The 16,963-nt window shown below is 51.3% G+C and overlaps 1 protein-coding gene across 1 annotated transcript in view; it reads right to left on the bottom strand.

Moving 5' to 3' along the window:
* LOC140716342 (calpain-8-like) overlaps nt 1-16,963 on the bottom strand; it is a 190,420-nt gene that overhangs the window by 149,833 nt on the left and 23,624 nt on the right. The window contains exon 2 of the mRNA XM_073028983.1: nt 13,803-13,872. Coding sequence (XP_072885084.1) covers nt 13,803-13,872 — 70 coding nt within the window. The remainder of the gene's footprint in view (nt 1-13,802; nt 13,873-16,963) is intronic.

Raw genomic sequence — 16,963 nt, 5'->3', positions numbered from 1 at the left:
AATGGTCAGACCCTGGGGAGTGTGGATTTGGAATGTTTCACAGGGGATGGTCAGACACTGGGCAGTGTGGGTGGGGAGTGTTTCACAGGGAATGGTCAGACCCTGGGGAGTGTTTCACAGGGAATGGTCAGACCCTGGGGAGTGTGGGTGGGGAGTTTTTCACAGGGAACGGTCAGACCCTGGGGAGTGTGGATGGGGAATGTTTCACAGGGGATGGTCAGACACTGGGCAGTGTAGGTGGGGAGTGTTTCACAGGGAATGGTAAGACCCTGGGGAGTGTGGGTGAGGAATGTTTCACAGGGAGTGGTCAGACCCTGGGGAGTGTATCACAGGCAATGGTCAGACCCTGGGGAGTGTGGGTGAGGAATGATTCACAGGGAATGGTCAGACCCTGGGGAGTGTTTCACAGGGAATGGTCAAACCCTGGGGAGTGTGGGTGGGGAGTGTTTCACAGGGAATGGTCAGACCCTGGGCAGTGTGGGTGGGGAGAGTTTCACAGGGAATGGTCAGACCCTGGGGAGTGTGGGTGAGGAATGTTTCACAGGGAGTGGTCAGACCCTGGGGACTGTTTCACAGGGAATGGTCAGACCCTGGAGAGTGCTTCACAGGGAGTGGTCAGAACCTGGGGAGTGTGCGTGAGGAATGTTTCACAGGGAATGGTCAGACCATGGAGAGTGTGGGTGAGGAAAGTTTCACAAGGAGTGGTCAGACCCTGAGGAGTGTTTCACAGGGAGTGGTCAGACCCTGGGGAGTGTGGTTGGGGAATGTTTCACATGGGATGGTCAGGACGTGAGGAGTGTGGGTGGGGAGTGTTTCATAGGGAATGGTCAGACCCTGGGGATTGTGGATGGGGAATGTTTCAGAGGGGATGGTCAGGACGTGAGGAGTGTGGGTGGGGAGTGTTTCACAGGGGATGGACAGACCCTGAGGAGTGTGGGTGGGGAGTGTTTCATAGTGAATGGTCAGACCCTGGGGACAGTGGGTGGGGAATGTTTCAGAGGGGATGGTCAGGACGTGAGGAGTGTGGGTGGGGAGTGTTTCACAGGGGATGGTCAGACCCTGGAGAATATGCGTGGGGAGTGTTTCACAGGGAATGGTCAGACCCTGAGGAGTGTGGGTGGGGAATGTTTCACAGGGGATGGTCAGGACGTGAGGAGTGTGGGTGGGGAGTGTTTCACAGGGGATGGTCAGACCCTGAGGAGTGTGGGAGGGGAATGTTTCATAGTGAATGGTCAGACCCTGGGGAGTGTGGGTGGGGAATGTTTCACAGGGGATGGTCAGACCCTGAGGAGTGTGGGAGGGGAATGTTTCATAGTGAATGGTCAGACCTTGGGGAGTGTGGGTGGGGAATGTTTCAGAGGGGATGGTCAGGACGTGAGGAGTGTGGGTGGGGAATGTTTCACAGGTAGTGGTCAGACCCTGGGTAGTGTGGATGAGGAATGTTTCACAGGGGATGGTCAGGACGTGAGGAGTGTGGGTGGGGAGTGTTGCACAAGGGATGGTCAAACCCTGAGGAGTGTGGGAGGGGAATGTTTCATAGTGAATGGTCAGACCCTGGGGAGTGTTTCACAGGGAATGGTCAGACCCTGGAGCGTCTGGGTGGGGAATGTTTCACAGGGAATGGTCAGACCCTGGGGAATGTTTCACAGGGAGTGGTCAGACCCTGGAGAGTGTGGGTGAGGAATGTTTCACAGGGAATGGTCAGACACTGGGGAGTGTGGGTGGGGAATGTTTCAGAGGGGATGGTCAGGACGTGAGGAGTGTGGGTGGGGAATGTTTCACAGGGAGTGGTCAGACCCTGAGGAGTGTGGGAGGGGAATGTTTCATAGTGGAATGTCAGACCCTGGGGAGTGTGGGTGGGGAATGTTTCACAGGGAATGGTCAGACCCTGGGGAGTGTGGATGGGGAATGTTTCACAGGGGATGGTCATACACTGGGCAGTGTGGGTGGGGAGTGTTTCACAGGGAATGGTCAGACCCTGGGGAGTGTGGGTGAGGAATGTTTCACAGGGAGTGGTCAGACCCTGGAGAGTGTGGGTGAGCAATGTTTCACAGGGAATGGTCAGACCCTGGGGAGTGTTTCACAGGGAAAGGTCAGACCCTGGGGAGTGTGGGTGGGGAGTGTTTCACAGGGAATGGTCAGACCCTGGGGAGTGTGGATGGGGAATGTTTCACAGGGGATGGTCAGACACTGGGCAGTGTGGGTGGGGAGTGTTTCACAGGGAATGGTCAGACCCTGGGGAGTGTGGGTGAGGAATGTTTCACAGGGAGTGGTCAGACCCTGGGGAGTGTATCACAGTCAATGGTCAGACCCTGGGGAGTGTGGGTGAGGAATGTTTCACAGGGGATGGTCAGACACTGGGCAGTGTGGGTGGGGAGAGTTTCACAGGGAATGGTCAGACCCTGGGGACTGTGGGTGAGGAGTGTTTCACAGGGAGTGGTCAGACCCTGGGGAGTGTTTCACAGGGAATGGTCAGACTCTGGGGAGTGTGGATGGGGAATGGTCAGACCCTGGAGAGTGTGGGTGAGCAATGTTTCACAGGGAATGGTCAGACCCTTGGGAGTGTTTCACAGGGAATGGTCAGACCCTGGGGAGTGTGGGTGGGGAGTGTTTCACAGGGAACGGTCAGACCCTGGGGAGTGTGGATGGGGAATGTTTCACAGGGGATGGTCAGACACTGGGCAGTGTAGGTGGGGAGTGTTTCACAGGGAATGGTAAGACCCTGGGGAGTGTGGGTGAGGAATGTTTCACAGGGAGTGGTCAGACCCTGGGGAGTGTATCACAGGCAATGGTCAGACCCTGGGGAGTGTGGGTGAGGAATGATTCACAGGGAATGGTCAGACCCTGGGGAGTGTTTCACAGGGAATGGTCAAACCCTGGGGAGTGTGGGTGGGGAGTGTTTCACAGGGAATGGTCAGACCCTGGGCAGTGTGGGTGGGGAGAGTTTCACAGGGAATGGTCAGACCCTGGGGAGTGTGGGTGAGGAATGTTTCACAGGGAGTGGTCAGACCCTGGGGACTGTTTCACAGGGAATGGTCAGACCCTGGGGAGTGTGGGTGGGGAATGTTTCACAGGGGATGGTCAGACCCTGAGGAGTGTGGGAGGGGAATGTTTCATAGTGAATGGTCAGACCTTGGGGAGTGTGGGTGGGGAATGTTTCAGAGGGGATGGTCAGGACGTGAGGAGTGTGGGTGGGGAATGTTTCACAGGTAGTGGTCAGACCCTGGGTTGTGTGGATGAGGAATGTTTCACAGGGGATGGTCAGGACGTGAGGAGTGTGGGTGGGGAGTGTTGCACAAGGGATGGTCAAACCCTGAGGAGTGTGGGAGGGGAATGTTTCATAGTGAATGGTCAGACCCTGGGGAGTGTTTCACAGGGAATGGTCAGACCCTGGAGCGTCTGGGTGGGGAATGTTTCACAGGGAATGGTCAGACCCTGGGGAATGTTTCACAGGGAGTGGTCAGACCCTGGAGAGTGTGGGTGAGGAATGTTTCACAGGGAATGGTCAGACCCTGGGGAGTGTGGGTGGGGAATGTTTCAGAGGGGATGGTCAGGACGTGAGGAGTGTGGGTGGGGAATGTTTCACAGGGAGTGGTCAGACCCTGAGGAGTGTGGGAGGGGAATGTTTCATAGTGGAATGTCAGACCCTGGGGAGTGTGGGTGGGGAATGTTTCACAGGGAATGGTCAGACCCTGGGGAGTGTGGATGGGGAATGTTTCACAGGGGATGGTCAGACACTGGGCAGTGTGGGTGGGGAGTGTTTCACAGGGAATGGTCAGACCCTGGGGAGTGTGGGTGAGGAATGTTTCACAGGGAGTGGTCAGACCCTGGGGAGTGTATCACAGGCAATGGTCAGACCATGGGGAGTGTGGGTGAGGAATGTTTCACAGGGAATGGTCAGACCCTGGAGAGTGTGGGTGAGCAATGTTTCACAGGGAATGGTCAGACCCTGGGGAGTGTTTCACAGGGAAAGGTCAGACCCTGGGGAGTGTGGGTGGGGAGTGTTTCACAGGGAATGGTCAGACCCTGGGGAGTGTGGATGGGGAATGTTTCACAGGGGATGGTCAGACACTGGGCAGTGTGGGTGGGGAGTGTTTCACAGGGAATGGTCAGACCCTGGGGAGTGTGGGTGAGGAATGTTTCACAGGGAGTGGTCAGACCCTGGGGAGTGTATCACAGTCAATGGTCAGACCCTGGGGAGTGTGGGTGAGGAATGTTTCACAGGGGATGGTCAGACACTGGGCAGTGTGGGTGGGGAGAGTTTCACAGGGAATGGTCAGACCCTGGGGAGTGTGGGTGAGGAGTGTTTCACAGGGAGTGGTCAGACCCTGGGGAGTGTTTCACAGGGAATGGTCAGACTCTGGGGAGTGTGGATGGGGAATGGTCAGACCCTGGAGAGTGTGGGTGAGCAATGTTTCACAGGGAATGGTCAGACCCTTGGGAGTGTTTCACAGGGAATGGTCAGACCCTGGGGAGTGTGGGTGGGGAGTGTTTCACAGGGAACGGTCAGACCCTGGGGAGTGTGGATGGGGAATGTTTCACAGGGGATGGTCAGACACTGGGCAGTGTAGGTGGGGAGTGTTTCACAGGGAATGGTAAGACCCTTGGGGAGTGTGGGTGAGGAATGTTTCACAGGGAGTGGTCAGACCCTGGGGAGTGTATCACAGGCAATGGTCAGACCCTGGGGAGTGTGGGTGAGGAATGATTCACAGGGAATGGTCAGACCCTGGGGAGTGTTTCACAGGGAATGGTCAAACCCTGGGGAGTGTGGGTGGGGAGTGTTTCACAGGGAATGGTCAGACCCTGGGCAGTGTGGGTGGGGAGAGTTTCACAGGGAATGGTCAGACCCTGGGGAGTGTGGGTGAGGAATGTTTCACAGGGAGTGGTCAGACCCTGGGGACTGTTTCACAGGGAATGGTCAGACCCTGGAGAGTGCTTCACAGGGAGTGGTCAGAACCTGGGGAGTGTGCGTGAGGAATGTTTCACAGGGAATGGTCAGACCATGGAGAGTGTGGGTGAGGAAAGTTTCACAAGGAGTGGTCAGACCCTGAGGAGTGTTTCACAGGGAGTGGTCAGACCCTGGGGAGTGTGGATGGGGAATGTTTCACATGGGATGGTCAGGACGTGAGGAGTGTGGGTGGGGAGTGTTTCATAGGGAATGGTCAGACCCTGGGGATTGTTGATGGGGAATGTTTCAGAGGGGATGGTCAGGACGTGAGGAGTGTGGGTGGGGAGTGTTTCACAGGGGATGGACAGACCCTGAGGAGTGTGGGTGGGGAGTGTTTCATAGTGAATGGTCAGACCCTGGGGACAGTGGGTGGGGAATGTTTCAGAGGGGATGGTCAGGACGTGAGGAGTGTGGGTGGGGAGTGTTTCACAGGGGATGGTCAGACCCTGAGGAGTGTGGGAGGGGAGTGTTTCACAGCGAATGGTCAGACCCTGGAGAGTGTGGGTGGGGAATATTTCACAGGGAATGGTCAGACCCTGGGGAGTGTGGGTGAGGAATGTTTCACAGGGGATGGTCAGACCCTGAGGAGTGTGGGAGGGGAATGTTTCATAGTGAATGGTCAGACCCTGGGGAGTGTGGATGAGGAATGTTTCACAGGGAATGGTCAGACGTTGGGGAGTGTGGGTGGGGAATGTTTCAGAGGGGATGGTCAGGACGTGAGGAGTGTGGGTGGGGAATGTTTCAGAGGGGATGGTCAGGACGTGAGGAGTGTGGGTGGGGAATGTTTCACAGGGAGTGGTCAGACCCTGAAGAGTGTGGGAGGGGAATGTTTCATAGTGGATGGTCAGACCCTGGGGAGTGTGGATGAGGAATGTTTCACAGGGAATGGTCAGACCCTGGGGAGTGTTTCACAGGGATTGGTCAGACCCTGGAGAGTGTGGGTGGGGAGTGTTTTTCAGGGAATGGTCAGACCCTGGGAAGTGTTTCAGAGGGAGTGGTCAGACCCTGGAGAGTGTGGGTGAGGAATGTTTCACAGGGAATGGTCAGACCCTGGGGAGTGTGGATGGGGAATGTTTCACAGGGAATGGTCAGACCCTGGGAAGTGTTTCAGAGGGAGTGGTCAAACCCGGGAGAGTGTGGGTGGGGTATATTTCACAGGGAATGGTTAGATCCTGGGGAGTGTGGGTGAGGAATGTTTCACAGGGAGTGGTCAGATCCTGGGGAGTGTGGATGAGGAATATTTCACAGGGGATGGTCAGACCCTGAGGAGTGTGGGTGGGGAGTGTTTCACAGCGAATGGTCAGACCCTGGAGAGTGTGGGTGGGGAATATTTCACAGGGAATGGTCAGACCCTGGGGAGTGTGGGTGAGGAATGTTTCACAGGGGATGGTCAGACCCTGGGGAGTGTTGGTGGGGAGTGTTTCACAGTGGATGGTCAGACCCTGGGGAGTGTGGGTGAGGAATGTTTCACAGGGAGTGGTCAGACCCTGGGGAGTGTTTCACAGGCAATGGTCAGACCCTGGGGAGTGTGGGTGAGGAATGTTTCACAGGGAATTGTCAGACCCTGGGGAATGTTTAACAGGGAGTGGTCAAACCTTGGGAGTGTGGGTGGGGAGTGTTTCACAGGGAATGGTCAGACCCTGGGGAGTGTGGATGGGGAATGTTTCACAGGAAATGGTCAGACCCTGGGGAGTGTTTAACATGGAGTGGTCAAACCTTGGGAGTGTGGGTGGGGAGTGTTTCACAGGGAATGGTCAGACCCTGAGGATTTTGGGTGAGGAATGTTTCACAGGGAATGGTCAGACCCTGGGGAGTGTTTCACAGGGAACGGTCAGACCCTGGAGAGTGTGGGTGAGGAATGTTTCACAGGGAATGGTCAGACCCTGGGGAGTGTGGGTGGGCAGTGTTTCTCAGGGTGTGGTCAGACCCTGGGGAGTGTGGGTGAGGAATGTTTCACAGGGAATGGTCAGGCCCTGGGGAGTGTTTCACAGGGAACGGTCAGACCCTGGAGAGTCTGGGTGAGGTATGTTTCACAGGGAATGGTCAGACCCTGGGGAGTGTGGGTGGGGAGTGTTTCACAGGGAGTGGTCAGACCCTGGGGAGTGTGGGTGCGGAGTGTTTCACAGTGAACGGTCTGACCCTGAAGAGTGTGGATGGGGAATGTTTCTCAGGGGATGGTAAGGGCGTGAGGAGTGTGGGTGGGGAGTGTTTCACAGGGAATGGTCAGACCCTGGGCAGTGTGGGTGGGGAGTGTTTCACAGGGAATGGTCATACCCTGGGGAATGTGGATGGGGAATGTTTCACAGGGGATGGTCAGACCGTGGGGAGTGTTTCACAGGGAATGGTCAGACCCTGTGGAGTGTGATTGAGGAATGTTTCACAGGGAATGGTCAGACCCTGGGGAGTGTTTCACAGGGAGTGGTCAGACCCTGGAGAGTGTGGTTGAGGAATGTTTCACAGGGAATGGTCAGACCCTGGGGAGTGTGAGTGAGGAATGTTTCACAGGGAATTGTCAGACCCTGGGGAGTGTTTCACAGGTACTGGTCAGACCCTGGAGAGTGTGGGTGAGGAATGTTTCACAGGGAATGGTCAGACCCTGGGGAGTGTTTCACAGGGAGTGGTCAGACCCTGGAGAGTGTGGGTGAGGAATGTTTCACAGGGAATGGTCAGATCCTGGGGAGTGTTGTTAAAAGAGAGGTCTAGGGATACAGAACATTGTTCCTGGAAAGGGTCAGATTCAGATTTATCATGTGCATGGAAATAGTGTAGGTTAGATTTACCAGCATGTTGTTGTGACTCTTGGTACTGATTTATGGAGAGGGGTTCAGGTATCTTTTTCTGGAGTGCATTAGAAAATGGGACGTTTGTGTTGAAGCGCATGAAATCATGAAGGGTTTTGATCAGGTCACTGCACTTTGACCTTTTCCTAGAGTTGGAGAATGAAGAACTAAAGGTTTAAGGTGAGGAGAGATTGGGTTCATAGTAAGAAGAGGAGCAACTTTTTCACCCAGATCGTGGACTGTTCATGGAATGGGCTGGGGACATTGTTGTGGCAGCAACATGAACTGCAAAGGTATTTGGCATGTTCATGGGGAGTGGGATTAAGAGGGATATGGGCCAGACTTAGTCGTGGGTCTAGCTGGGTGGACACTGTGGTCAACATAGTGGACTACTTCCTCTAGTTCTCTCTCCAAGTGTGTCCTGTCTTTGTGACAATGATCTCAATTCAGATCCAATACTTCTGTTACAAAGGAATGTTGTTTATCTTCTGCTTTTGATTCTGTGACTAGGCACTCAAAGGGCAGGGCAGAATTGATTAATTATAAAGTTCTCTTTGTACTTTTCCATCACACACTCCCGGAGAGGGACATCCTAAGTTAGATACATTTTTTGGTCTTGTTTGTCTGGTGGATTTGGAGCTCCTTTCCGGGGAACGCGCTAAGACGGTAGTGCGATATTAATACGCAGCAGCCTCTCCGGACTCTGGATTGGGGATTACCAAATGTTATGTGGATTTTCTGGTGTAGTCTGCTTTTGTGATATCATTCTGGAGGAACGTTGTCTCATTTTTTAACTGCATTGCATTTGTGGTTTCTAAATGACAATAAACTGAATCTGCATCTGAATCTGAATAAGTCTCCTCTACATTGCCATTAGGTCTGCTAATGGGTCCCTGACCCAGACATTGACTGGTTTCTCCATCCACAGATGCCGCTGGACTGCCTGAGTTCTTCCAGCACTGCTGATTTGATTCAGATTCCATCATCTACAGGATGCCCTCTCCATTGAACCATCTCACACTCCCATGGCAGGGACATCACAGATTCAAATCAAATTGCAGCTACTGTTGAGCAAGAGGTACAGAAGCCTTAAGTTCCACATCACGAGGAACCCATCCAACTACTGGGTTCTTGATTCAACCTGCACTGCTCTATTACCTTAGCATAGTAATATTAATAACACATTGACCACTTCGTATTATGGACTTTTTTGTTCTAATTGCGTTCTCTCTTCTATAATTTACACTCAGTGGCCATTTTCTTTGGTGCCAGACAGTGGTCTGAGTATCTCAGAAGCTGCTAATCTTCTGGGATCTTCACACACAATAACCTCTAGAGTTTACAGAGAATGGCGTGAAAAATACAAAGCATCCAGTGAGGCAGTTCTGTGGGTGGAATCTTCTTGCTAATGACGATATCAGAGGAGAATGGCCACATTGGTTCAAGCTGACAGAAACTCAAAGTCACATAATTAGTTAAATGGAGATCACCTGTGTACATTCAAGGAGTTTCAATTGATTGTGGTAAAAGTACATGTGTATCTGGAAGGTCCAACTGCTGGTGAGTCAGTATCCTGGCAAAAGCTACACCATGAAGACAAAAAAACACTCCAAGCAACTCCACAAAAAACAGTTATTGAAAAGCACCAGTCTGGAGATGGATACAAGAAAATTTCCAAGTTACTAAACATCCCTAGGAGTACAGTTAATTCAATCATCAAGAGATGGAAAGCACAGCTGTAAATCCGCCTGCAGCAAATTGAGTGACCAAGCAAGAAGGGGTTGAGATTGCAAAGGGAGCAAAAAACGGAGCTGGAAAAGGGCATGTAAGAAAGGGTACTGTCACAATTGTAACGGGAAACTTCAATGTGCAAAGGGATTGGAGAAATCAGGTCGGTGTCAGATTGCAAGAGAGGGAATTTGTTGAATGCCTACAAGATGGCTTTTTAGAGCAACTTTTACTGGAGCCTACTCAGAGAAAGGCTAACTTAGATTGGCTGTTGTGCTTAATCCAGAATTTATTAGGGAGCTTAAGGAAAGGAACCCTTAGGAGGCAGTAGTCGTAATATGATTGAATTCATGCTGCAATTTGAGAAGGAGAAGCATAAATCATGAGTATCAGTATGGCAATGGAATAAAGGGAATTACAGTGGCATGAGAGAGGACCTTGCCCAGATTGATTGGAGAGGAATACTGGTGGGAATGATGGAAGAGCAGAGGTGGCTGAAATTTCTGGGAATAGTTCACAAGGTTAGATACATATGTCTCACAGAAGAAAGCATTCACAAATGGTAGGGGTAGGCAACCATGGCTGACAAGGGAAGTTAAGGACTGCATAAAAGCCAAGGAAGGGCGTAAAAGTAGCAGAAGTGAGTAGGAAGCTGGATGATAGTGAATTTTTTAAAATCCAGCAGAAGTCAGCTAAAAAGCCATAAAAGGTAAAAGATGAGCACCCCAGCGGCTGTCCCCCTTGACAATAAGTATTCCTGCTTGAGTACTGTTGTGGGGGGGACAGCCTACCTGGGGGAAGTGGCAGTGGCCGTGCCTCTAGCACAGAGTCTGGCCCTGTGGCTCAGAAGGGTAGGGAAAGGAAGAGGAAGGCAGTACTGATAAGGGACTCTATAGTTAGGGGGTTAGACAGGTGATTCTGTGGACACAGGAAAGAGGTAGTTTGCCTCCTAGGTGCCAGGGTCCTGGATGTTTCAGATTGCGTCCAAGATATCCTGCAGTGGGGGGGAGAACAGCCAGAGGTCGTGGTACATATTGGTACCAATGACATTGGTAAGGAAAAGGGAAAAGGTCCTGAAAGAAGACTACAGGGAATTAGGAAGGAAGTTAAAAAGCAGGACCTCAAAGGTAGTAATCTCGGGATTACTGCCTGTGCCACGCAACAGTGAGATTAGGAAAAGAATGAGGTGGAGGATAAATGCATGGCTGAGGGAATGGAGCAGGGGGTGGGGATTCAGATTTCTGGATCATTGGGACCTCTTTTGGGGCGGGTGTGACCTGTACAAAAAGGACAGGTTGCACTTGAATCCCAGGGGGACCAATATCCTGGCGGGCAGGTTTGATAGAGCTGTTGGGGAGGGTTTAAAGTAGTTTGGCAGGGGGGTGGGAATCAGAATGTGAATGCAGGGTTTAATGTACAAGGAAGAGGGCATGATGCTAAGAGTTCTGAGTTGATGAGGAAGGACAGGCATGGGACAGAACATAATTGTAGCCAGTTAAAGGGGTTGAAATGTGTCTATTTCAATGCTAGGAGTATTAGGAACAAGGAGGATGAACTTAGAGCATGGATTAGTACAAGGAACTACAATATTGTGGCCATTACTGAAACTTGGATGGAGAAAGGGCAGGATTGGATGATGCAGGTCCCAGGGTTCAGGTGTTTTAAAAGGAATAGGATGGGAGGTAGAAAAGGTGGGGGGAGTGGCATTACTGGTCAGGGATAGTATCACAGCTATAGAAAAAGAGGACGCTGCAGAGGGAGTGTCCACTGAGTCAGTCTGGGTGGAAGTCAGAAATAGGAAGGGATCAATCACTGTGCTGGGAGTAGTCTATCGGCTCCCAAATAGTCCTCAGGACACCGAGGAGCAGATAAGTAGGCAGATTTTAGAATGGTGCACAAAATACAGGGTAGTAGTTATGGGTGATTTCAACTTCCCTCATATTGACTGGCACCTCCTGAATGCAAGGGGGATAGATGGGGCTGAATTTGTCAGGTGTGTTCAAGAAGGATTCCTGACACAGTATGTGGACTGGCCGACGAGAGGAGAGGCTATACTGGATCTAGTTCTGGGTAATGAACCTGGTGTGACAGACCTGTTGGTGGGGGAGCATTTTGGTGGGAGTGACCACAACTCCCTTAGCTTTGGCATAGCTATGGAAAAGGATAAAATCAGACGAAATGGTAAAGTGCTTAACTGGGGAAGGGCTAACTTTGAAGGGATGAGGCAGGAACTAGTGAGAGTAAATTGAAAACAGATGTTCAAAGGGGAAAGCACAGAAGTAATGTGGGAGAAGTTTAGGGACCACTTAAGCTGGGTTCAGGATAGGTTTGTCCCACTGAGGCAAGGAAAAAATGGTAGGTAAAGGGAACCGTGGCTGATGAAACACATGAGGCAAATCGTCAAGAGGAAAAAGGAAGCATATGTTAGATATAAGAAGCAGGAAGTAGGAGGGGCTCATGAGAACTATAGGGTAGCCAGGAAGGAGATAAAGAAAGGAATTAGGAGAGCATGAAGGGGGCATGAGAAGACCTTGGCGTGTAGGGTTAAGGAGAACCCCAAGGCGTTCTATGCATATGTGAAGAACAGGAGGATGATGATAATAAAGAGGGCAACATGTGCCTGGAGGCGGAGAAGATTGGGGAAGTACTAAATGAATACTTTGCTTCAGTATTCACATGTGAAAAGGATCTTGATCAGGGTGAGGTCGAAATAGAGCAGGCCTGTGTGCTGGACAATGTGGAGATTACGGAAAAAGAAGTGCTGGATCTTCTTAAAAATATCAAGATCGATAAATGGAGAGAAAATTCAAACATCATAGGTGCAAAGGAACTTAGGAGTCCTCGTGCAAGACTCTCAGAAGGTTAATTTACAGGTTGAGTCTATAGTAAAGAAGGCAAATACAGTGCAATAAATTGCAGTGTTCAAATGTGCAAAGCTGATAGAGACCTATCCACATAGGCTCGAGTCTATAATTGCTGCCAAAGGTGCATCTACTAAATACTGACTTGAAGGAGGTGAATACTTCACAAGATCACAAGACAAAGGAGCAGAAGTAGGCCATTCGGCCCATCAAGTCTGCTCCGCCACTCCACCATGAGCTAAACTATTCTCCCATCTAGTTCCAATTTCTGGCTTTTTCCCCACGTCCCTTGACTTTTCCCCAGTTCCTCTCTCATAACACTGTAATTTCCTTTGTTCCACTGAAATATCGATACACCTGATACCAGCTTCTCCTTTTCAAATTTGAAACTGATCTCAATCATATTATGATCACTACTTCCTAGGGGTTCCATTACCTCTAGCTCCCTAATCGCCTCAGGTTCATTGCACAGCACCCAATCCAATACAGCCGATCCCCTGGTGGGCTTACGAACAAGCTGCTCCAAAAAGCCATCCCTTAGGCATTCTACAAACTCCCTCTCCTGAGATACAGTATCTTCCTGACTTTTCAATCCACTTTCATATTAAAATCCTCCATAATTATCTTGACATTTTCCTTCTGACATGCTTTTTCTATTTCCAGCTGTAACTTGTAGTCCATATCCCACTTATAAAACACAAAATAATTGATTACATATTTGCAATCACTTTGTAGAGATGTGTTTTCACTTTGACACTGAAGAGTCTTTTTCTGTTGTTCAGTGTCAAAAAAAGCCAAAAACAGCTAGGGCGATGCCCTTTGACCTAATGCTGCATGCTGAGAGGCTGCCCCTGGGGCTGCCCTTTGGCCTAGTGCTCTAGACATACTACTACGTGGTGTTGCCCTCTAGCCTGCTACTGTACACCATGAGACTTACGTGTTCTCCCCCGGCTTACTTCCAACAATACCAAGTGTGGAAATGTTTAAAGAAACCATATCCGCTAGAATCAGCCATAAAGAGGGTGCATGTAAGTGGGGTTGTTGCTCCCCAGATGGATGGCTCTCTGTGTTGCATAAGTAAAGAGTCTGCTGAAGAATACCTGGGTCTGAGGCTTGTGTGGGAAAGGAAATTCCTTAACACTCTGGATGAAGATCCAGATATTCACCATCCTCTGGTCTCTGCGCGTCAATAAGTCCAACTTCATCAGCTCAACATGCTTTGAGGCAAAAATTTGGCCTCTGGTTGGGTTTTGTGTTTTCAATGTCTGTGTGATGTGGGAAAAAAGGCATTACTGTATCCCAGTCTCTGCTGATAGCACAGAACATCAGTCCTGTGTCACACCCTTAAAACAAAGGCAGTCCTGTACATCCAACCTGTACCCCTGCCAAACAGGACGCCTGTAGAGAAATCTGAAAGAACCGTCATGAATTTGGTTTCTGTTAATGTCCCACGAGCAGATGTCACCAGACATCTGGAAGACTCACCTAGGCTCCCTTGCACGATATCAGTGGTGCTGAATGAGTTGACGAAGAATCGAGGATTTGCAAAGAGTTCCTGGAACAGAAAAAAATGATTCAGTTTGCTACAGGAATGGTCCCTGCAAATATTGTCAAATATAGAGAATCCTAAATATTATGGAATTCTCAAATAATTTATAGGACAAATGCGACTCACTCACCCCCAAGTACATAATGACACACTTGCCATCCCTGAAAATATTAACACTCTCTCTGGGACACTCTGTAAATACTGATACGCTCCACAACACCCACTGTACACACCAGTGGTACCCCTGTACACAGCAACGCGCTACCCAGGACACCCTGTACACAGCAACGCGCTACCCAGGGCACCCTGTACACAGCAACGCGCAACCCAGGACACCCTGTACACAGCAACGCGCTACCCAGGACACCCTGTACACAGCAACACGCCACCTGGGACCCCTGTACACAGCAACGCGTGACCCAGGACACCCTGTACACAGCAACACGCCACCTGGGACCCCTGTACACAGCAATGCGCAACCTGGGACCCTTGTACACACCAACACGCTACCCAGGACACCCTGTACACACCAACACGCCACCTGGGACCACTGTACACAGCAACGCGCTACCCAGGACACCCTGTACACACCAACACGTCACCTGGGACCCCTGTACACAGCAACGCGCTACCCAGGACACCCTGTACACACCAACAAGCCACCTGGGACCCCTGTACACAGCAATGCGCTACCCAGGACACCCTGTACACACCAACACGCCACCTGGGACCCCTGTACACAGCAACGCGCTACCCAGGACACCCTGTACACAGCAACGCGCTACCCAGGACACCCCGTACACATCAACACGCCACCTGGGACCCCCGGTACACACTGACACCCAACCCAGGACCCCCTGTAAACACTGACACACTCCCTGGGACCACTGTAAACACTGATAAACTCCCCGGGACCCCTGTAAACACTAATACACAACCTGGGACCCCCTGTAAACACTAATACACTCCCCGGAGCCCCTGTTACCACTGATACACTCGACACGACACCCAGTAAACACTGACACACTCCCCGGGACCTTGTATATACACTGATACACTTCGTAGCATTCACTGGAAACACTGATACACTCCACGGGACACACTGTAATCACTTAAATGCAACCTGGGACCTCCTGTAAAGACTGATACATCCCCGGGACACCCTGTCAACACTGATACATCCCCGGGACACCCTGTAAACACTGATACACTCCCTGGGACACCCTGTAAACACTGATACACTCCCCGGGACACCCTGTCAACACTGATACATCCCCGGGACACCCTGTAAACACTGATACACTCCCCGGGACACCCTGTAAACTCTGACACACTCCCCGGGACACCCTGTAAACACTGACACACTCCCCGGGACCTTGTATATACACTGATACACTCCACAGCACCCACTGGAAACACTGATACACTCCATGGGACACACTGTAATCACTTAAATGCAACCTGGGACCTCCTGTAAAGACTGATACATCCCCGGGACACCCTGTCAACACTGATACATCCCCGGGACACCCTGTAAACACTGATACACTCCCCGGGACACCCTGTAAACACTGATACACTCCCCGGGACACCCTGTAAACACTGATACACTCCCCGGGACACCCTGTCAACACTGATACATCCCCGGGACACCCTGTAAACACTGATACACTCCCCGGGACACCCAGTCAACACTGATACATCCCCGGGACACCCTGTCAACACTGATACACTCCCCGGGACACCCTGTAAATACTGATACACTCCCTGGGACCACCTCTAAACACTGATACACTCACGGGGACCACCTGTAAACACTGACACAATACCGGGACCACCTGTAAACACTGACACAACCCCGGGACCACCTGTAAACACTGATACACTCCCTGGTACCACCTGTAAACACTGATACACTCCCTGGGACCGCCTGTAAACACTGAAACAATCCTGGGACCACCTGTAAACACTGACACAACCCCGGGACCACCTGTAAACACTGACACAACCCCGGGACCGCCTGTAAACACTGATAAACTACCTTGGAAGCCCTGTAAACACTGATACACTCCCTGGGACCGCCTGTAAACACTGAAACAATCCCGGGACCACCTGTCAACACTGATACATCCCCGGGACACCCTGTAAACACTGATACACTCCCTGGGACACCCTGTCAACACTGATACATCCCCGGGACACCCTGTCAACACTGATACACTCCCCGGGACACCCTGTCAACACTGATACATCCTCGGGACACCCTGTCAACACTGATGCACTCCCCCGGGGCCCCTGTAAACACTGACACAACCCCGGGACCACCTGTAAACACTGACACAACCCCGGGACCGCCTGTAAATACTGATACACTCCCTGAGACCACCTGTAAACACTGATACACTCACTGGGACCACCTGTAAACACTGATATAATCTCGGGACCACCTGTAAACACTGACACAACCCCAGGACCGCATGTAAACACTGAAACATTACCTGGGAAGCCCTGTAAACACTGATACACTCCCCAGGACCACCTGTAAAAACTGACACAACCCCGGGACCACCTGTAAACACTGATACACACCCTGGTACCGCCTGTAAACACTGATACACTCCCTGGGACCGCCTGTAAACACTGATATAATCCCGGGACCACCTGTAAACACTGATACACTCCCTGGTACCGCCTGAAAACACTGATACACTCCCTGGGACCGCCTGTAAACACTGATACACTCCCTGGGACCGCCTGTAAACACTGAAACAATCCCGGGACCACCTGTAAACACTGATACACTACCTGGAAAACCCTGTAAACACTGATACACTACCCGGGACCACCTGTAAACACTGACACAACCCCAGGACCACCTGTAAACACTGATACACTACCTGGGAAGCCCTGTAAACACTGATACACTCCCCGGGACCACCTGTAAACACTGACACAACCCTGGGACCAACTGTAATCACTGATACACTCCCTGGGACCACCTGTAAACACTGACACAACCCCGGGACCACCTGTAAACACTGATACACTCCCTGGTACTGCCTGAAAACACTGATACACTCCCTGGGACTGCCTGTAA

Source organism: Hemitrygon akajei, chromosome 25, assembly GCF_048418815.1.
Source record: "Hemitrygon akajei chromosome 25, sHemAka1.3, whole genome shotgun sequence".
NCBI lineage: Eukaryota > Metazoa > Chordata > Chondrichthyes > Myliobatiformes > Dasyatidae > Hemitrygon > Hemitrygon akajei.
Note: the sequence above shows the minus strand (reverse complement) of the source record. Positions and strands in the feature narration are given on the sequence as shown.